The sequence below is a fragment of the Rousettus aegyptiacus genome, unplaced genomic scaffold, assembly GCF_014176215.1.
Source record: "Rousettus aegyptiacus isolate mRouAeg1 unplaced genomic scaffold, mRouAeg1.p scaffold_m13_p_14, whole genome shotgun sequence".
Lineage (NCBI taxonomy): Eukaryota > Metazoa > Chordata > Mammalia > Chiroptera > Pteropodidae > Rousettus > Rousettus aegyptiacus.
This window is the reverse complement of record NW_023416289.1, coordinates 37,974,568-37,997,499: the sequence shown is the minus strand read 5'-3', so window position 1 is coordinate 37,997,499 and position 22,932 is coordinate 37,974,568. Positions and strand designations below refer to the sequence as shown.

Below are 22,932 nucleotides of genomic sequence, written 5' to 3'. Positions count from 1 at the left end.
TCAGAGATCCACATAACTTGTAGAGCAGTCACCCCACTAAATCTAGTACCCCTCTTCCCCTTTACGTATTTTTACAACATTATTAATCATCTTCCCCCTGCTACACTCTACATCTCCATGTCTATTCTGCAACTATCCATTTTTATCTCTTAATCTCTTTGCTTTTTTCTCCTCACCTCCAACCGCCCTCCCATCTAGTAGCCCTCAAAATGTTCTCTGTATCTATGAGTTTATTACTGCTTTTGTTGTTGTTTATTTGTTCTTTAGATTCCACATGTACATGAAATCATGTGATATTTGTCTTTATCCTTCATATTTCCTTCAGTGCAATACCCTCTACGTCCGTCAAGGCAATATCTTTCTCCATCCCCTTCCTTTTAGTTTATTTGTGTCTTTTAATCTAAAGTGAGTCTCTTGTAGGCAGCGTATGTAGGGGTCTTGTTTTCTTATCCATTCAGCCACTCTATCTTTTGGTTGGAGCACTTTATTCTTTTCTATTTGAGGTACTTGTTGATAGGAATGTAGTTATTACCATTTTTTATTCATGTTTTTGATACATGTTCTTCTTAAAGAAGTCCCTCCAACATTTCCTGTAATACTGGCTTGGTGTTGATAAATTCCTTTAGCTTATTTTTGTCTGGGAAGCTCTTTATCTGTCCTTCAACTCTAAATGATAGCTTTGCTAGATAAAGTATCCTTCATTGTAGATCCTAGGTCTTCATCCTTTCGAATGTTTTGTGCCAGTCTTATGGGTGCTCCCTTATAGGTAATTAACTGCTTTTCTCTGCTGCTTTTAAAATTCTCTCTTTGTATTTAACCTTTGACATTTTAATTACAATGTGTCTCGGTGTGGGCTTCTTTGGGTTCCCCGGTTTGGGGGACTCTCTGAGCTTCCTGGGGTTGTATGTATATTTCCTTCACCAGGTGAGGGAAGTTTTCCATCATTATTTCTGCAAAAGCTCTTCAACGTTTTGTTTTCCTTCAAATATGCAAATATTTTTACATTTAATAGTGTCCCATAGGCTCTTTAAATTATTATAGCCTTGGCTTTTTTTTTCTTGCCATTCTGATTGAGCTTGCTCGGCTTCCCCATCTTCTGAATTGGTGGTTCAATCTTCTTTATCCACTCTTTTTTTCTGTCTAATATACTCTTCATTTCAGGTAATGTGTTCTTCATTTCTGACTGGTTCCTTTTATAATTTCCATTTCCATTCTTATTTTTTTTATCTCTCTGTTAAGGTTCTCATTGAGTCCATCTACTCTTCCCCTAAGTTCATCGAGCATCTTTATAACCAGTGTTTTAAACTCTGCATCTGTTAGATTCCTTAACTCCATTATTCCTAGATATCTGTTCTGTTTTCTCATATGGTTTCTGCTGCTTTGTCTTCTCATTTTGGCTGCCTTTCTATGTTTCTATGTACGAAACAAAGCCCTTAAGTCTCCTGGTCTAATTAGTATGACTATGTGAAGTAGGTGTCCAGTGGCACAGTCCTAAGAGGAGTTCAGCTGCAGGCCAAGTTTAGCCCCAGCTTGTGCCCCTCCAGGGCCACCTGTTGATTCAGCAAGCAATCCACAGATGCTGTGCTTATAGTTGCCTCAAAAGGCCACACCAGAAACTGAGGCCAGCTGTCACCAGTGTGAGTCTAGGTGCTGCTCAGCAAGGGGCACCTGACTAAGGGAGAACAGACCTGGATGTGGCTTGGGTGGAGCTGCAAGTTGGGGGAGGCGGAGTTTCAGGGAATCCTCTGGATGGAGTGACCTCTATTATTCAGTTTGATGAAGTCTTGGCTATGGCAGTACTGTGTCTGCGCACTGGGACTAAGGAGGGTTTAACAGGGAACAAGGGATATCATAGGCACTTCTGTCTGGGAGAGACCCTAGCCTCTGGTCTTCACTCCAACAATTCAGTGTCTCCCTATAAGTCCCTGGTTCCCTCTGCACAGCCGAACTGGTGCTCAGAGCGAGCAGGTCCGTCACCGTGTAAGTTCGCTCACAGACGCAGCCCCTTTAAGAGGTGTCTGCAGCTGCCACTACCGCAGCCTCTGTCCCACTCAGCCACTCAAGACAGAGCAATCCCGTGTCCTCACCCAGTCTTACCTTCTGCCATTGCAGGGTGATTTCTTGGATTTCTCCCTAGTTGTATGGCTTGTTCCTCTCTATCCCAGGCTGTTTTCCTTGCTGTTTGCTCCTTATTTGCATCACAACTTTGATTCGGTCTCTAGAGGGATGAACAGAGCCTCTATTATCTACGCAATTTTTTTCTCCACATGTACCTGGGTGAGTTCTTTTAAATGGCAGAAGTAGAGGAATATTTCCTCCTCTCACAGCATCTAGAAACAGAACAATCAGCAGGGCTATAATCATAAGGAAAACCTTGTTCCAGAAAGTCGGAATTTCACCCCAAAGATTAAATGTAAAAAATCTTCTCCCACCCACAGCCAGACCATCTCCTCTCCTAGCTCCCTTCAGTTGAGGGTGTCCAGCCTCTGGATTGTTTTATTTCACTTTCTGATAATTTATATTGGTTTATAAAAATGCAACTGATTTCTGTATAATTTTCTATCCTACTACTTTACTGAAATCATTTATCAGTTCTCATAGTTTTTTGGCAGACTCTTTAGAGTTCTTTATGTGTCTAGTATCATGTCGTTTGCAAATAATGAGTTTTACTCTTTCCAGTTCGGATGCCTTATGTTTCTTTTTCTCGTCTGATTGCTGTGGCTAGGACTTCCAATACTATGTTGAATAAATATGGTGAAAGTGGAATCCTTAGCTTGTTCCTGATCTTAAGGAAAATGCTTTTAGCTTTCACCATTGATGTGAGCTGTGAGTAGTCATAAATGGCCTTTATTATGTTGAGGTATGTTTCCTCTATTCCCACTTTGCTGAGAGTTTTTATTATAAATGGATGCTCAATTTTATCACATGATTTTTCAGCATCTATTGATATGATTATGTGATTTTTATTCTTCATTTTGCTTAGGTGGTGTATCATGTTAATTGATTTGTAAATATTGAACTAACCTTTCATCCCAGGAATAAATCCCTCTTGATTATTGTGTATGATCTTTTAATGTATTGCTGAATTTGATTTGCTAATATTTTGTTGAGGATTTTTGTGACTATGTTCATTAGGGACAATAGCCTATAATTTTATTTTATTTTTTGTAATGCCTTTTTCTAGTTTTAGAATCAGGGTAATGGTGGCCTTGTAAAATGAGCTTGGGAGGCTTGTATTCTTTTCAACTTTTTGGAATAGTTTGAGAAGAATAGGTGTTAATTCTTTGAATGTTTGGTAAAAGTCACCTGTGAAGCCATCTGGTACAGGGCTTTTGTTTGTTGGAAGTATTTTGATTATTGATTCAATTCATTAGTAGTTTTCTGTCTATTCAGATTTCTTTTTTCCTGATTCAGCTTTGGAAGGTTATATGTTTCTAGGAATGTATCCATTTCTTCCAGGTTTTTCAATTTGTTGGCATATAATTGTCGTATTTCCTTATAATCCTTTGTATTTCTGTGGTGTCAGTTGTCACATCTCTTTAATTTCTAACTTTATTTGGGTCTGCTTTTTTTTTTTTGATGAATTTGGCTAAAGGTTTATAAATTTTGTTTATCATAGAACCAGCTTTGTTTTGTTGAACTTCTCTATTGTTATTTTAGACTCTATTTCCTATTTTGTTTATTTCTACTCTGATTGATCTTTATTCCTTCTTCTATTCACTTTGGGCTTTGTTTATTCTTATTTTTCTAGTTCCTTTAGATGTTATGTTAGATCGTTTAAGATTTTTCTTGTTTCTTGAGGTATACCCATATTGCTATAAATTTGCCTCTTATAACTGCTTTGGCTGTGTCCCATAGATTTTTGTTTTGTTGTGTTTTCATTTTCATTTGTCTCAAAGTATCTGTGGACTTCTTCCTTGATCTTCTTATTAACCAATTCACTTTAGTAGCATTTAGCCTCCCTATGTTTGTGTTTTTCAGTTTTATTTTTGTAATTTCTTGTTTTATACCATTATGTTTAGAGAATATGCACAATGTGATTTCAGTCTTCTTAAATTTATTGGAATTGTATTGTGGCTTAACATACGATCTATCCTGGAAAATGTTCCATGTACGCTTGAAAAGAATGTCTATTCTGCTGCCTTAAGGTGAAATGTTCTAAAAATATCAGTTAAATCCATCTTGTCTAATGTTTCTTTGTGGATTTTTTGTCTGGATGATCTATCTATTGATGTCAATTGGGTGTTAAAGTCCCCTAGTGTTACTGTCAATCTCTCATTAATGTTTTCGTTATGTATTTAAATGCTCTTATGTTTGGTGAATAGATGTTTACAAGGGTTATATCATCTTAGATTGATCCCTTTATCATTATGAAATGTTATTTGGTTTTTTTTTACAGCCTTTTTTAAAAGTTTATTTTGTCTGATATAAGTATGTCTACCCCAGCTTTTGTTCATTACCATTTGCATGAAATATCTTTTCCATCCCTTGACTTTCATTCTTTGTGTCTTTCAGTACGAATTTGGTCTTTTGTAGGCAGCATATGTACGGGCGTTTTTTAAAAATCCATTCAGCCACCCTATCTTTTGTCTTGAGCATTTAGTCCATTTACATTTAAAATAATTATTGAAGGTTTGTAGTTATTGCCATTTTAAAAATGTATTTTGATTGTTTTTGTACTTCTCTGTTTCTTATTCTCTCACTCTGTTATCTTATATGTTGATGGCTTTCTATAGTGTTATGTTTGGATTCTTTTCTCTTTATTTTTTGTATATGTCTTATAAAGATTTGGTTTGTAGTTACCAAGCTATGTTTATAGCAATCTCTTTTGAGGTGATGGTCACTTAAGTTTGAACATATTTCATAATCACTACAGTTTTTACTAATGCTTCCTCAGTTTTTTTTTGCTTCTTTTGTTTGTTTTTGTGTGTATCGCTTAATTGTTGTAGTTACACATTTTTCTATTTTTGTCTCAAGCTTTGTACTAACTTTACAGTTGGCTGATCCACTGCTTTTACTGTTTATCTTAGTGAAAATTTTTTTCTTTCCTATATTTTCTCATTCATATTTTTTATCTTTTCTGTTTAAATAAGTCCCTTGAACATTTCTTGTAATACCTGTTAAGTGGTGATGAACTCCCTTAACCTTTTCTTGTCTGCAGTACTCTGTCTCTCCTTCTGTTCTAAATAATAGCCTTGGTGGGTAGATTAATCTTGGTTGTAGATCATTGATTTTCATCACTTTGAATATTTTGTGCCATTCTCTTCTGGTCTGCAAAGTTTCTGCTGAGAAATTGACTGACAGTCTTATGGGAGCTTCTTTCTATGTGACAAACTGCTTTTCTCTTGCTACTTTTAACATTCTCTCTTTGTCGTTAACCTTCAATATTTTAATTATGATGTCTCTTTGAGTTCATCTTGTTTTGGACACTGTGCTTCCTGGACTTGTATTTCTATTTCCTTCGCCAAGTTAAGGAAGTTTTCACTCATTATTCCTTCAAATAGGTGCTCAATCCTATTCTATCTTCTTCTTGTAGTGCCCCCATGTTATTGATCTGCTTGATTTTTTACCAGAGATCCCTTTAACTCTTCTCATTTTTTAAGTTCTTTTTTCTTTTTGCTGTTCTGATGTGGTGTTTTCTGATACCTTATCTTCCAGATCGCTGATTTGATTCTCTGCTTCATCTATTCTGCTGTTAATTCCATCTAATGTATATTTCATTTGTTACTGTGTTCTCCATTTCAGATTGGTTCTTTTTTTATCGTTTGTGTTTGTTTTTTCATGTTTTCTTTTGTTGAAGTCCCCGAGTTCATCTATTCTTCCCCTAAATTCATTATGCATACTTATAACCAGTGTTTTGAACAATGTATCTGATAGATTACTTGCCTCCATTTTGTTTTGTTCTGTCTGGAGTTTTGTCCTGTTCTTATTTGGGACATGTTTCTTTGTCTTTACATTTTGGCTGACACTCTATGTTTATTTCTCTGTATTAGGTGGATCTACTATGTGTCCTCTTCTTGACAGTGGTGCAGTCTCCGTTGTCACCAGAGCCAGTTCTTCCAGGGGTGTCCCTTGTGTGGATTGTGTGTGCCTTCCTGTTTCAGCTGAACCTTGATTTCTGTTGGCATATCAGTGGGTGAGGTTGACCCTCAGGCTCTGTGGCTGTGAGGGCTGGTTGTGACTACAGCACACCAGCTGTTGTGTAGGGGCTGACCCTACATAGTAGCATTCGTTTTACTGGGACTCTCTTGACAGCCAACTCCATCTTTTTTGTGTGTCATTTGTAGAATTGGTTATATGGGGCAATTGTGTGATCTGAAACAGGCCTCCATGTGTGTTGCTTCTGGAGCCTCCTGAGAAGGTCTCCTGTGCAGGCCAAGATCAGTTGCTGCTTGTCAGAAATTATAAAGTGATCTGCAGTTGGTTGCCACTTTTGCTGGGCTTGCAGGTGTTTGGGAGGTGCTACTTAGTGAACCAAGGGCAGTCACCACTTGTGCCTGGTTTGTGCCTGCTTATTTGAAACTGTGTTCTAGACCAGGATTGGCCACTGCTTATGGCAGGCCTGGGGCCACATGATGGAAGTTATAATGCAAGTTGAAACCAGCTGCCACTTGGCCTGTGGCTGCTTAGCAAGAGCTCCAAGGCATGCTGAAGTTGGCCACTGCTTATTTGGGGTTTGAGGACCTTTGAGGGATTTTGGGAATGTCTGCAGCACTAGTCGAGGTAGGCTGCTTATGTGGAGGAGACACTTGGAGAGGCTCAGGCTAAGAAGAGAGTTGGGCGCAGCAGGGCCTCAGGGAATCACCAAGGTGGGGCAAATGGTATTAGGCAGGTTAATGTAAAGCATAGATTTGGCTCCTAGCTGCCTGTGCTTATCTGGCTGGTGGGGGTCAGATCAACAAGGTACAGTGGTCTCTGCCAGTGCATTTCTCCCGAAAGTTGCCCTTCCTTCTGTCCCTGTAGCCCTCGTGTAGAAGTTAGTCAATTTTGATACTTCCTGTTTGTCCCTAGCACTTTTTAGCTTCTCCCTGTGCTTGAGCTTAGAGCTAGTAAGTTTGTGAGCAAATAAGCCTGTGTATGGTTTCTTTAAGGCTTGTGCCTTGTTCTTCCTCAGTCTTCAGTCTTCTCTGACATAGTCCATGCTTTTTTCACAGCCAAGTGTTATGAGGACTCCTCTTTCTGGCATTGGTGCCCTAACCTGGGGAGCCATGTATAGGTGTGGGACTGGCTTGCTCCTCAGGGTGGACCTCTGCAGCCAAGAGAACCCTCCTGATTCTTAATCGCCACACCACGAGTTTGAGACTTGAATTTCCTATATCTCCACCCCTCTTACCAGTCCCCACATGGCTTCTTTTTGACATCCTTAGTTATAGGAATTCTGCTCAACTAGTCTTCAGGTGGTTCTCAATGACGGTTGTTCTATAATTTAGTTGTAATTTTGAAGTAGTCATCGGAGGGGCAAGTATTCTGCCATCTTGACCAGAAGTCCCTACATTTACAATTTTATAATATGACATCTGTATACTCTGTTGTGTGCTAATGAACTGAAATTAAGTCTTCTTCAGTCCCCATATATCTGTTTGACCACTTCTATATTCTTTATCCTACAACCACCCACCTTCCCCTTGCTAGACACCAATCTGTTGTCTATGAGTTTTCCATTTTGTTTGTTGCTTTTTGTTTTGTATCATACATGAGTGAAATCAGACAGTTCTTGTCTTTTTCTATCTGACTTATTTCACTTAGCCTAATATTCTCAAGATTCACCCATGTTGTCTCAAATGGCAGTATTTCATCTTTTTATGGCTGAGTAATATTCCATTGTATATATGTACTACATCTTTATCCATTCATCCATCAAAAGACACTTTGGATTTTTTTAATATCTTGGCTGTTGTAAATAATGCTACCATGAAAATAAGGACACATATATCTTTACAAATCAGTGTTCACAAATTTGGGGGGTGAATATCTAGAAGAGGAATTGCTGGGTCATATGGTAGCTCTATTCTTAATTTTTGAATGAATCACCATACTGTTTTCCATAGTGCCTGCACCAATTTACATTCTCACCAGCAGTGTGCAATGGCTTCCTTTTTTTCCATATCTTCTCCAATACTTGCTATTTCTTGTCTTATTGATAATGGCCATTCTGTCAAATGTGGAATATCTCATTGTGGTTTTAATTTGCTTTTTCTTTATAATTAGTGATGTTGAGCATCTTATATATCTGTTAGTCATTTATATGTCTTCTTGGGAAAAGTGTTCATGTCCAAGAAGTGTTCTGCCCATTTTTTAATTGGATTGTTTTCTTCGTTGTTGTTGAGTTTTATGAGTTCTTTATAGATTGCGGCTATTAGCCCCTTATCGGCAATATCGTTGCAACTATCTTCTCCCATTTGGTTGGGTTTTTTGTTTTGTTTGATGGTTTCTTTTTCTGTTTAGAATCTTTTTCATTAGCTATAGTCCTATTTGTTTATTTTTTTATTCATTCATTTCTTGTCTTGATTTGGGGTAAACATCATAGAAATCCCTCTGAGACCAAAATTAATTAGTTTAGTGCTTCTGTGTTCTATGTATTTTATTATTCAGTCTTATATTCAAATCTTCAACCCATTTTGGGTTAATTTTTGTGGATAGTGTCAGATAGCAGTGTAGTTTCATTCTTTTGCATGTGATTTTCCAGCTTCCCTAATGCCATTTCCTGAAAAGACTTTCCTTTGTTCATTATACATTTTTGGCTCCTTGCTCTAAAATTAGTTGCCCGTATTTGAATGGGTTTATTTCTCAGCTCTCAGTTCTCTTCCACTAGTCTGTAGTCTCTTTTTCTGCCAATACTTTACTGTTTCAATTACTGTAGTTTTATAGTGTAGTTTGAAATCAGTGAAACTTCCAGCTTTATTTTTTTATTTCAGGATTGCTCTGACTGTTTGGGATGTTTTGTGATTCCATACAAATTAGAGGAATTTTTGTTCCATTTCTGTGAAAAATGTCATTGGCATTGTCTTAATTAAATCTGTATTACTTTAGTTAATATGGGCATTTTAATAATATTGAGTCTTCCAATCCATAAACATGAAATATCTTGTTATTTTGGTCGGTTGCTTTTCTTCAGTGTCTTTCGATAATATCTTGTACCATTGAATGTACCAGTCCTTCACATACTTAGTTAAAGTCTATTCCTAGGTGTTTAATTCTTTTCATTTCATTCATTCATTCATTCATTCATTCATTTAATGGCAACATTGGTTAACAAAATCCGATAAGTTTCAGCTGTACATTTTAACAGTAAGACATATATACTTATATATTTATACTTTGTCTTCACCTCCCATAGTTAGATTTCTTTCTCTCACCACATATTTGACCCCTTCTACCAGATTTACTTCCCCTCATACACTCCCCTCTGCTAACCACTAGTCTTTTGTCCATGTCCATTAGTTTCTCTTTCTCCTGTTCAATTGTTGCTTTCAGGTTTATATCCCACATATAAATAATATCATATAATTTTTTACTTTTTCTGTTTTGCTTATTTCACTTAGCATGATTATCTCAAGGTCCATCCATGTTGTCGCAAATGGCAGTATTTCATCTCTTCTTATGACTGAGTAATATTCCATTGTATATGTATACCACAGCTTCTTTATCCAATCACCTATTGTAGGACACTTCGGTTGCTTCCATGTCCTGGCCACTGTGAGTAATGCTGCTATGAACTTTGGTGTCCAAATATCTTTTTGGATATGGGTTTTCAAGTCTTTGGGAGAAATACCCAGTAGAGGGATTGATGGATCATATGGAAGATCAATTCTAAGTTTTTTGAGGAACCTCCATAGTGTTTTCCGTAGGGGCTGTACCAATTTGCAGTCCCACCAGCAGTGTTTGAGGATCCCTATTTCTCCACATCCTCTCCAACATTTGTTTTTACTTGTCCTGTTGATTATAGCTATTCTAACAGGTGTGAGATGGTATTTCTTTATGGCTTTGATCTGCATTTCCCTAATAGCTAGTGATATTGAGCATCTTTTATATATTTATTGGCCATTTGTATGTCCTCTAGGAAAAAGTCTCTGTTCAGGTCCTCTGCCCATTTTTTGATTGTATTGTTTGCTTTTTGTTGTTATTGAGTCATATGAGTGGTTTGTATATTTTGGATATTCGGCCTTTATCAGAGGCATTGCTTGCAAATATATTTTCTTATTTGGATGGTTCTCTTTACCTTGTTGATGGTTTCTTTTGCTGGCCAGAAGTTTTTTAGTTTGATGTAGTCCTGTTCATTTATTTTAGCTTTTACTTCCCTTGATTTTGGGGTCAATTTCATAAAATCCTCTTTAAGTCCAAGGTTCTTAGGTTTAATTCTTATGCTTTCTCTATGCATTTTATTGTTTCAGGTCTTATATTCAGATCCTTAATCTATTTTGAGTGAGTTTTGGGGTGTGGTGATAGACAACAGTCTAGTTTCATTCTTTTGCAGGTGACTTTCCAGTTTTCCCAGCAGCACTTATTGAGGCTTTCCTTTCTCTGCTGTACATTTTTGGCGTTTTTGTCGAAAATTATTTGCCCATAAAAATATGGGTTTACTTCTGGACTCTCAATTCTGTTTCACTGGTCTGTGTGTCTGTTTTTCTGCCACTATCATACTGATTTCATTATCATCGCTTTGTAGTATAATTCGAAGTTGGGCAGACTGATACCTCCAGCCTTGTTCGTTTTTTTTAGGCTGGCTTTGCCAATTCAGGCCTTTTGTGTTTCCATACAAATCTGATGATGTTTTGTTCTATTTCTTTAACAAATGCCGGTGGGATTTTGATGGGAATTGCATTAAATCTGTATAATGCTTTAGGTAATAAAGTCATTTTAACTATGTTGATCTTTCCAATCCAAGAACATGGAATATCTTTCCATTTCTTTGTATCTTCTTCAATTTCTTTTAAAAAGGCATATAGTTTTCATTATATCTCATGTTTCGTTAAATTTATTCCTAGGTATTTTATTTGTTGCTATTGCAAGAGGGATTATTTTTTCCACTTCTTTTTCTGACACTTCATTGTTAGAGTATAGGAATACTATGGATTTTTGAACATTGATTTTGTATCCAGAAACTTGACTGTATTTGCTTAATGTTTTCTAGTAGTGTTCTTATGGAGTCTTTAGGGTTTTCTATGTAGAGCATCATATCATCCACAGATAGTGATAGTTGGACTTCTTCGTTTCTTATTTGGATGCCTTTTATAACTTTCTCTTGCCTGATTGCAGTCACTAGGACCTCCAATGTTATAATGAATAACAGTGGCAATAGAGGGCAGTCTTGCCTTGTCCCTGTACTTAGAGGAAAGGTTTTTAGCTTTTCACCATTAACTATAACATTGACTGAGGGTTGTCATAGATGGCCTTTATTATGTTAAGTTACTTTCCTTCTATACCGATTTTTTTAAGTGTTTTGATCATAAAAGGATGCTATATCTTGTCAAAGTTTTTTCTGCATCTACTGATATGATCATATGATTATTATTTTTTTAATTGGTTTATGTGGTGTATTGCATTAATTGGTTTGCGTATGTTGAACCATCCCTGTGCCCCTGGGATGAAGCTCATTTGATTGTCGTATATAATCTTTTTAATATGTTGCTGTATTCGGTTTGCTAGTATCTTATTGAGGATTTTTTTGCATCTGTTTTCATAAGAGATATTGGTCTGTAGTTTTCTTTTTTGTGTTACCTTTACCAGGTTTTGGTATCAGAATAATATTGGCCTCATAAAATAAGTTGGGAAGTATTGCCTCCTCTGTGAATTTTTGGAAGAGTTTGAGAAGAATAGGTATTAAATCTTCTTTGAACATTTGGTAGAATTCATTGGTGAAGCCATCTGGTCCTGGACTTTTACTTTTTGGTAGGTTTTTATGATTGTTTCAGTTTCCATATTGCTGATCAGTCTATTTAGATTTTCCAGTTCTTCTTGATTCAGTCTAGGAAGGTTGTATTTTTCTAGGTACTGATTCATTTCTTCTAGGTTATTATATTTGGTATTAAATACTTTTTCATAGTATTCTTACATGATCCTTTACATTTCTGCAATATCAATTATAATTTCCCCTCTTTCATCCCTGATTTTGTTCGTGTCCTTTCTCTTTTTTCTTTAGTGAGTCTAGCCTGGGGTTTGTCAATTTCATCAGTCTTCTCAAAGAACCAGCTCTTTGTTACATTTATATTTTCTATTGTGTTTTTGGTTTCAGTTTTATTTATTTCTGCTCTAATTTTGATTCCTTTCTTTCTGCTGACTTTAGGCTTCATTCGTTCTAGTTTTTTAAGATGAAGTATTAGGTTGTTTATTTGGGCTCATTCTTGTTTTTGGAGATAGGCCTATAATGATATGAACTTTCCTCTTATCACCACTTTTGCGGTGTCCCAAAAGTTTTGAAATGTCGTTCTATCATCATTCGTTTCTATGTATCTCTCAATCTCTTTATTTCTTCTCTGACCCAGTTATTCTTCAGTAGCATGTTCTTTATTCTCCATATATTTGTGGTTCCTCCTGGTTTCTTTCTGCAGTTGATCTCCAGTTTCAAAGCATTATGATCAGAGAATATGGTTGGTATGATTTCAACCACCTTATATTTGTTGAGGCTCTCTCTGTGTCCCAGTATGTTGTCGATTCTTGAGAATGTTCCATGTTCATTAGAGTAGAATGTATAAGCAGCTGTTTTGGGATGGATGGCTGTATATATGTCAATTATGTCCAACTGGTCTAATGTGTCATTTAAGGATGTTATTTCCTTGTTGATTTTTTGTTTAGGTTACTTGTCCATATCCGACAGTGGGGTATTTAGGTCCCCTACTATGATAGTGTTTTGGTCTGTTTCTTCCTTTAATTGTTAGTAATTGCTTTACATATTTCGGGGCTCCCTGATTGGCAGCATAGGTATTAAAAAGTGTTATTTCTTCTTGGTGCATGATTCCCTTTATCATTATGAAGTATCCCTCAGTACCTTTCTTTACCTTTTTTATTTCGAAGTCTTGTTCATCTGATATTAGTATTGCTACTCCGACTTTTCTCTGAATGCCATTTGCTTGAAATATCATTTTCCATCCTTTCACTTTGAGTCTATAAATGTCTTTGGAACTGAGATGTGTCTCCTGGAGGCAGCATATGGTTGGGTTTTGTTTTTTGATCCATTCTACAACTCTGTGCCTTTGTATTGGTGAGTTCAGTCCATTTGTATTTAGGGTGATTATTGAAATATGAGGTATTCCTATAGCCATTTTATCTTTTGCTTTCTGGTAGCTCGGCGTTTGCATTGCTTCCTTACTGTTTTTCTTTTGGTTGGGTTTTGTGGGTTTTCCCTCTGGTTCTTCTTTTATGTTATATACTTCAGTTTTGAATCTTGTGTGTGTGGTTACCATTACAAATATGTAAAGGATAGTTATATATATATATTGTCATCCATTTTCTTCTGCGCATGCCTTATCTCCATTCCCCTTGGCAAATTTGGATCTTTGAATCGTCCCATTTTCAGTCATTGTTGTCTCAGTTTGTCCCTATGTATGCTGAATGTTCATTACTATCTTGTTATAACAACAGTTCACTTATTATTTACACTAAAATGCCCTGTTTTTAGTAAGGGTTATACTTCTCTGCTTCTATTTGTCCGATAGTCACTTTACTCCTAATTATGTATTTTGTTGTTGTTGTTATTGTTGTTGTTGTTTTGTATTAGGTGAGCTGACCCCTTTCAATATTTCCTGTAGTGCAGGCCTCGTAGTGGAGAATTTCCTCAATTTTTGTATGTCTGGGAAAGTCTTAATTTCTCCTTCACATCTAAAGGAGAGCTTAGCTGGATACATTATTCCAGGCCGGTAGTTCCTTTCACTTAATAGTTTAAATATTTGATTCCATTACTTTCTGGCTTGGAAAGTTGGTGCTGAGAAGTCTGATGATAATCTAATGGGTTTTCCTTTATATGTTACCGTTTTCTTCTCCCTGGCTGCCTTGAGAATTCTATCTTTGTCGTTGATTTTTGATAACTTTAATACAATGTGTCTTTGTGAAGGCCTTTTTGGGTTGAGGTAATTGGTTGTTCTGTTGACTTCTTGAATTCCAAGCTCCAGCTCATTCCTTAGATTTAGGATATTCTCATCCACTATTTGTCTGAAAATGCTTTCTAGTCCTTGTTTCTTTTCCTTACCTTCAAGAATGCCCATTATTTTTATGTTTCTTCTCCTGGTGCTATCAGCTAGTTCTTGTATTTCTCCTTCATTATTTTTCATTCTTCTGTTTCTCTTTTCTCCCTTCTGATTTATTTCTAGATTTTGTCTCTGATATCACTTATCCTTTCCTCTATTTGTTTGATGCTATTTCCCAAGCTTGTTATTTCATTTTTCAACTCTTGCAGTGTGTTTTTTTCTCCATAAGATCTATTCTGTTCTTTTTGAGGGTTTCAGTCTCCTTGCTGTGCTCATCTAGTTGTTTTTCTTTTATTCTTAAAACTATCGATATCACTCATTTTGTATTTCATTGAGTTTTTTCAGAAGTACCATCCTGAACTCTCATTTAATTTGCATAGTTCTATGTCTGTAAGCTTATTTTCTGGAGATTTTTCTTTTTCTTTCTGAGATGCCTTGTCACCTTGGTTGTTCATGGTGTTTAATGCACTATTTCGCCTAGGCATTAATGGAAGTGTATTCTGCTGTTTTTCCTGAAAGAGGGTTTATTATATAAAGGTCTCTCTTTAGCCTGTTGCAAAGAAAGCTCTCTTTTTTTGGTTTCCAGTAGGTGGCATCTAAGCCTCTTGGATCCCTGCTTTATATAAAGCCTTAAAAATGCCCTCTTAAAAAATTTTATTGTAGACATTTAATCACTCTCAGTGTTAGTGACAGTCTCAGCAGCATTTGCTCAGATTCTGCTGGGGCTCTGCAGTGATCGGTCTCAGAGGGTATGGGGAATGGGCCCTCTGGATTGGGAGCTGGGGCCTGCAGCTCAGCCTCCGTTTTGCAACTGGGGCTGGTAAAAATCAATTGTTGTTTCTCTGCAGTTCCATCCTGCTTTTCTGTCTTTTGCCCTGATGACAGGGCCCTGCCGCCCACTGCGGGGAGCTCACTGTAGCCCCAGGCAGGGCTGTTCATAGAAGTCCCCACACCTTCACCCCTTCCCCATCTCCTGCAGGGAGCTTTGCTGGCTGTGAAAGGCAGCTTCTTTATTTCTCCCAGTCCACCACCTGAATCCCGGGGTTTTGACATTTGGTAGCTCTTATGTGCAGATCCCACGCTCAGATGTGCTGGTGTGCAGTTGGGTGTTCTTTGTTAAGTTTTAGATGTTCAGCTTATTGTTGTTTCAAGGGGAGAAATCCTGGGATGTCTCTCACTCCACCATGTTTCCGCAAAGTCCTTTTTTTTGTTTTTAGAGAAATGATGTCCAGTGGTTAACTGCAGAAATACTGGAGCTCGACTGCCCAGAGGATTTTTATTCATCCCTGTGAACTGTTGGCCTTGTCTCTTGAGTTTTTTTTTTTAGGGGTGGGGTGGGGGGTTCTACTTAGATTATTAAGATACCAAGCTAAACAATCGAATACAGTAAATGTTCTGAGGATAGCTGTGGCTTTAAAGCATGTTTATTATAGTTTCATTGTGGCCCCTGTGGATCTTCTTTACTTTCTTTTAAGCTTAGCATACTTTAGAACTTTTGTCATGTTTAATTCAACATTTATCACTGTCACAGTCATAATATAAAAGTTTTATTACAGTCTCAAATTCCTTTTGTTATCAGACTCTTTCCCTGAAAATTGACATATTTTCCATCTCTACAGTTTTGCCTTTTTAGAATGTCATATAAATGGAATTAAAAAAATGTAGTCATTGGGGGTCTGGCTTTTTTCACTTTGTAAAATATATTTAAGATTTATATTGCATGAATTAATAGTTTGTTTCTATTTATTGCCGAATAGTGTTCCACTGATTGGAAATACCAAACTTTGTTGATTTATTCATCTTTTGAGAGACAACTGGATTTTCACTTTTTGCCAATTATGATTAAAGCTGCTATAATCTTTGCTGTACAGATGTTTGTCTAGACATAAGTATAAATACCTGCCCAGTGTGGTCTACTGTTTCTCCCTTATTCCTCAGTATAGTCCTCAGAGTTCTCATCCCAGAGAATGGAGAATTTATGATAGGCCCTTTTCTCCAGTTGTCGTCACCCAAGCCCTATGAAATGGTCTAAAATACAGCTTAGTTTCTCTACCTCTCAATTGTCTTTTCTAGATTGTAAGATGTCTCTAAGTGGAAAAGCGGCTCTAAAAGTTCAGCTTATTTCTCTAGGTTTTCATATTTTTCAGTTTTTTAGCCCATTAACTCTTGATTCCAATATTAATTCTCCAGTGTCTTCAGTCAGGTGCCTTTGATATGTCGTCTAACTTGTGTAATTGTTCTCATCAGGAAGGCCAGTCTAAATTACCTAGCTTTCTGCTACCAGAAGTGGGTGTTAAAAATTCAAGGATTTATATTTAAATTGAGACCTGAAAGATGAGAGTCAGTTTGTGTAGAGTATCTCATACAGAGCAGTCCAAAGACATGGAACCAGCCTTAACAAGTTGTAAGTTCAAGTTGGCTTTGTGATTTTTTCAGAGCTGAAAATAAAGTCAGGTTATGTTTGGCATATAGCAAAGCAGAGGAAGAGTCATGGGTATATAAGGTACATAAGTAGGGATCAGACTATGAAAGGCATTATCAAAGTCATAGAACACATTTGGATTTTATGTTAAGTGTAATCTGGAACCTATTTGAAAGTTTTAAGCAGAGAGAGGAAATCACAATCTTAATCTGAATAAGAATCAGTTGGTGGAAAGTCCTAAAACTACAGATTTCCATGATCTTTATCTGATTCACTAGATTCAGATTCAGTTAATCTGGTGTGGTATCTGGGCATCTTTAATTTTAACAAGATTTCCAGGTGATTTTGATCCCCACCAGAGTTTGAGAACCACTGACTTAAAAAATTTTCTTAATCTCTTTCTTATATCTTCAGTAGACTTTTCATTCTCTGATCTTTCATGTGCCATTTTTACATGTTTAACACATTATAGCAACATAAAATCAATTTAGTGGTTTTTGACTGTGTGTGTACAAGAAAGTGAAAGAGAAAACTAGAAAATGGTAGATTTTGTTTTATGAAATTATAAATGTAGCAGATTGTGATGTGTAAAGTAAGTAGGTGTTATTGTATGTAGGTCATAGTAAATAGTATTTTAAAAATACTGATGTAAGCCAGTTGTTCCGTGTGGATATAATTTTCTACATATATTTTCCTATAGAATTTTTTCTACTGTGAAAGCTCTACTTGTGAAATGACAACAGAAATTTTTTTGTTCTCTTATCTTTCAGATTTGCCTTTAAGGTGTGCGAATAAGGACTTATCTCCAAAAAAGGACACTTACAAAACAGAGTTATCCCAATGGAAAATAAGTGACAGGCTTGAAAACTGTGATCTTAAGGAGTTCAGTTCTAGAGATTTTTTGGAAGTCAGAGGCACATTGGAAAATCAGAAGGAATATTTCAGGCAAGGAATGATCATATATGGAAAAATGTCCATTTTCAACCATCATACTTACTTATCTCAATATCCCAGATGTCATTCTACTGAGAAACCCTATAAATGTAATGAATGTGGGAAGGCCTTTAGACGAGCCTCGCACCTAACTCAACATCAAAGTATTCATACTGGTGAGAAACCCTATGAATGTAAGCAATGTGGGAAGGCCTTTAGTCGTGATTCACAGCTCAGTCTTCATCAGAGACTTCATACTGGTGAGAAGCCCTATGCATGCAAGGAATGTGGGAAGGCCTTTACTCAGAGCTCACAACTTATTTTACATCATAGAATTCATACTGGTGAAAAACCATATAAGTGTGAGGAATGTGGGAAAGCTTTTATTCGTAGTTCACAACTCACCCGACATCAAAAAGTCCATACTGGTGAAAAACCTTATGAATGTAAAGAATGTGGGAAGGCTTTTACTCAGAACTCACAACTTACTCTGCACCAGAGACTTCATACTGGTGAGAAACTTTATGAATGTAAAGAATGTAGAAAGGTTTTTACTCAGCTCTCACAACTTATTCTGCATAAGAGAATTCATACTGGTGAAAAACCCTATGAATGTAAGGAATGTGGGAAAGCTTTTATTTGTGGCTCACAGCTTTCTCAACACCAGAAAATTCATAATGGGGAAAAGCCATATGAATGTAAAGAATGTGGGAAGGCTTTTATTCGTGGCTCATTACTTATGCAACATCAGAGGATTCATACTGGTGAAAAACCATATAAATGTGAAGAGTGTGGGAAGGCCTTTATCCGTGGCTCACAACTTACTCAACATCAGAGAATTCATACCAACGAGAAGCCCTATGAATGTAAGGAATGTGGAAAGACCTTTAGTCATGGTTCACAACTTACTCAACATCAGAGAATTCATACTGGTGAGAAACCCTATCAATGTAAGGAATGCGGGAAAGCCTTTAATCGTGGTTCACTCCTTACACGGCATCAGAGGATTCATACTGGTGAGAAACCCTATGAATGTAAAGAATGTGGAAAGACTTTTAGTCGTGGCTCAGAACTTACTCAACATGAGAGAATTCACACTGGTGAGAAACCTTATGAATGTAAGGAATGTGGGAAGTCTTTTATTCGTGGCTCACAGCTTACTCAACACCAGAGAATTCACACTGGTGAGAAGCCTTACGAATGTAAAGAATGTAGAATGGCCTTTACTCAGAGTTCACATCTTTCTCAACATCAGAGACTTCATACCGGTGAGAAACCGTATGTATGTAATGAATGTGGGAAGGCCTTTGCTCGTGGCTTACTACTTATACAGCATCAGAGAATTCATACAGGTGAGAAACCTTATCAATGTAAGGAATGTGGGAAGGCTTTTATTCGTGGTTCACAGCTTACTCAACATCAGCGAATTCACACTGGAGAAAAACCTTATGAATGCAAAGAATGTGGGAAGGCCTTTAGTCATGGTTCTCAACTTACTCTACATCAAAGAATCCATACTGGTGAGAAGCCCTATGAATGCAAAGAATGTAGAAAAGCGTTTACTCAGAGCTCACATCTTTCTCGACATCAGAGAATTCATACCGGTGAGAAACCATATCAGTGTAAGGAATGTGGGAAGGCCTTTACTCGTGGTTCACAACTAACTCAACATCAAAGAAATCATATCAGTGAGAAAGCTTTTGAACATAAGGAATGTGGGATAGACTTTACTCATGCCTCACAAGTTTATATATAAATTGATTCTTTATGATTAATATAGAGAGCATTCTCCGCTCAACCTATTATCAAAGAATTCTTAAAATGTGAATATGGGAGCACACTTGTCCCATAGAGTTTAGCATCAGTGAATTTATATGAGGAAAGATAATGTTAACGTAGTCCATGTAGAAAAATTATCATTACTAGAAACCTCTTAAACTTTAGCAAACTTAAATAGACAATGATTTGTTAATGTAGTAAATATAGGAAGGTCTTTAGCCATAGCACATCTTTTTCAGCATTATCTTTACCAATTGCTTTCCTTTGTGACATTTATCATGATAATTAACCTCTACTTTCATTTAATTGTAAGAAAATCTGAGAAAAATACCTTCCTTATAAGATCTTTGGAAGTATTATATGAATTATTACATATAAAGCTCTTAGAACAGTGCCTTGAACATAACATGTCACAAATATTAGGTATCGTTATAGTGTTAGAGAATTTGCGTGAGATGAGGACACTTATGAATATTGAGAAATCTTTCATTAACACTTAACCCCAATTATGTGAGTAGGGAGCACTGTATGCCATAATGTATGAAAGTTTCATTCAGATCTCATCCCATATGCTTATGAGGAAATTCATACTGTAAAAACAAACAAACAAACAAAAAACTAGATTAAACCAGTGTATTGTTGAAGAGGTGTATATTTTCTACCATCTCTTACCACAATTCAAGAATATGATTTATAAATTTTAAAAAAATAGCCAAAATAACTCTACTAGGAACTTTTTAAAAACTTGGATTTACAGCTTTTGATTAAACTAAAAATAAAAACCGACATTACAGATTTTTGCAATGAAAAATGATGACAGTCTGTCAAATCACTTTCTCTCTACCCAATATCTGTTTCTCCTTAGTGATAGAATTCATGGTTGAAAACCAATGTTAGCCTCCCTTGCCTATCAGCAAGATGGAAGTAGTGTTTGAGAAGGACATTTAAGAAATCCTTTATCTCTACTTTTTAAGATTCTGCCTATAATATGGACATTTAATCTGCAGCTCTGGCAATTTTATGGGAACTTTGAAAATGGATATTAAGGATGGTGAAGCAAAAACGCAATAAGTATACACCTCAGCTTTAATTTTATGGAAAAACCATAACAATTCTGATCTGCTAGCTTCCTGTATTTCTTTATATAAAATGAAAATAAATTTGTTGATGCTGTTGTCATTTTTTTATTGACACTAAAAATTATTAAAGATATAGTTCTGTACCTGGACGTGCAATGCTGTTGATAAAAGAAATATCAAATATGGCATTGCTTAAGGGCTATGGAGAATGATGATCTACCCACCTCAGTTTAGAAAACTGAAGCTTTTTGGGTTTTTTTTAGACAAGACAAGGGTGTAATATTAGAGGAAATGGTAAGAGTGATTCAGAATGTATGTGTTGGATATATCTTGCTGCATTCAGTAATGTGTTGTAGAAGAAATTTAGTGTAGAGGTAGCTACAGAGGCTGCTAGCAGAGATGGAGACCAATATTGCTTTAAGAGATGCAGGTGCTCAATTCAGGTTGATGATAAATTTCAGAATTTTGAGACTTGTAGGATTCAAAATACCAAACTGATTAACTGAAGCCATTTATAGTGATATAAAATGGCAGTCTAAAGAAATTAGACCATTGCCTATCCATGCAAAGGCAGTGGGTCTGCCAGCAAAGAAGAGTTTAAAACGTTTTCCCCAAACCTATTGTTCTAAAAACATAATTTCTTGTGTATTTAGTGCTTATTATATTCCAGCCACACTCTTAGGTGTTTGGGGTATATCGATGAGCAAGAGGAGATAAAATAATACATTGTAGAGTATATGAGAACAGAAGTGTTATGGGAGGAGGGGAGTCATTCAAAAGGAGTTGAAGGGGATATGACAGTTTAGGTTGCTATATGAAATAGAATGATCAGGGCAGACCATGGAGAAAGAAAGATTTGAGTCAAGATTTGAAGGAGTAAGCCAAAATTGGCTTATAATCCAGTGTTCGTTTATTTAGCTCACACATCTACAAAATTTTGGACAGGGTTTGACAGCAACATCTCATTTCTGATCCATACAGCATCATCAGATGGTGGCTTGAAAGCTAGGGAGTCACTTGATAGCTGAAGGCTGGAATAATCTAAAACCTCATTTATCTGAAGTCTTGCTCACATGTCTGGTAATTGACTCTGGCTGTCAGCTGAATTTCAAATAGGGCTGTTAGGCAAAATACCTATATGTGATTATCTCCATGCGATTGCTTATCATGGTGACTTGGGTTCCAAGAGTATGTCCCAAAGAACAAGATGGTAGTACATGTATTTTTTATCATGGGGCCTTAGAAATCACATATCATTTGTGCCATACTCCATTGGTTGATGCATTCACAGTGCAATAAAAGAAATGTCACATCATAAGGAGAGCTTGTAGGATGGGATATATTATAGCCATCTTTGTAAAATACAATGTGCCATAAAGATGCTTCCATATCTAGGCTTGAAATCACATAATTACTCCTGCCATTTCCTATTGGTTTAGGCCACTGCATCTTGATGGTAGAGTGTCACGTAAGTAGAGCACATGAGATGGGATATATTTTGGTGGCCATGTTTGGAAAATACATTCTGTCCCAGAAAACTTTCATACATGAAGTTTCCTCACTTGTTATGATGGAATGTTCTTATAGTCACATAGTCACATGTTTGCTGATGTACTATAATTTTGGCAGACAGCCAAAATTCTCACTTTTTTCTGGGCACTTGGCTACCCAGCAGTTCGCATTGTGTTGGGAAGGTAGTCAGTTTGGCCTTGGCTGGGCTGCATACTTGCCAAGGGATTACTATATGCTGTATGGGTAAATGGCTGGGGCACAGCACCACTTATTGTTCTTATACACCCACACTGCTAACCTACCATGTAGTAGGAAAAAGTGCAAAACTCTCCATACCAGGACTAGTAAGAAAAGCCTCTTGAAAAGGTTAACATCACACTCACTGTAAAGAAGAAAATGCTTGGAAGCCAGTCCTTTATAGCAGAGCAGGTACTGAAAGTTGAATTTGGAGCTGTGAGGCAATAAACATAACTGGCACAAGAGTAGATGAATACCTTGAAAACATAAACTTTAAGTCAGAAAAACAAGCTAGTTGAAAAATAAATGCATATGCAGGCATTTCACAGAAGAGAAAGCATAAATCAAACAAGAAAAGTTGCTTGTCTTCGTCAGTAATCAGGAAAATGTGAACCAGAACTATATTGAGATACCATCTCACAAATATCTATTGGGAAAATAAAACTGCCAAGTGTAGGATTTGGAGGAATGGGAATTTCATCTGGTGTGTGAAAATCATAACTAGAGAAACAGGCATTTATTAATTTTAAAGTTGCACATGCCTATAACTTAGTATATATATTCAGCGTATAATTAATATATCCCTTATTGAAAAATTGCACAGATGTACCAGGACATAAATACAAAAATGCTCTAAGTGATGCTGTTTGTTTTGCCTTTATTTTAGTCATATCTATAATTAAATATTTATAGAACACTCCACCAACCATAGACTACACATGTTTTTAAGCACTCAGAACATTAACCAAGATAGGCTGTATGCTGAGTCATAAATATCAACAAATTAAAA

General features: G+C 36.5%; 1 protein-coding gene across 11 annotated transcripts in view; it reads left to right on the top strand.

The window, feature by feature from the left end:
• ZNF420 (zinc finger protein 420) overlaps positions 1-20,493 on the top strand; it is a 46,567-nt gene extending 26,074 nt beyond the window's left edge. For all 11 annotated transcript variants that reach the window (XM_016133309.2, XM_016133305.2, XM_016133307.2 and 8 more), the window contains one exon: positions 17,373-20,493. In XM_016133309.2, the coding sequence (XP_015988795.1) occupies positions 17,555-19,291 (1,737 nt within the window). In that variant the 5' untranslated portion in view covers positions 17,373-17,554 and the 3' untranslated portion in view covers positions 19,292-20,493. The remainder of the gene's footprint in view (positions 1-17,372) is intronic.
• The last annotated feature ends 2,439 nt before the right edge of the window (positions 20,494-22,932 follow it).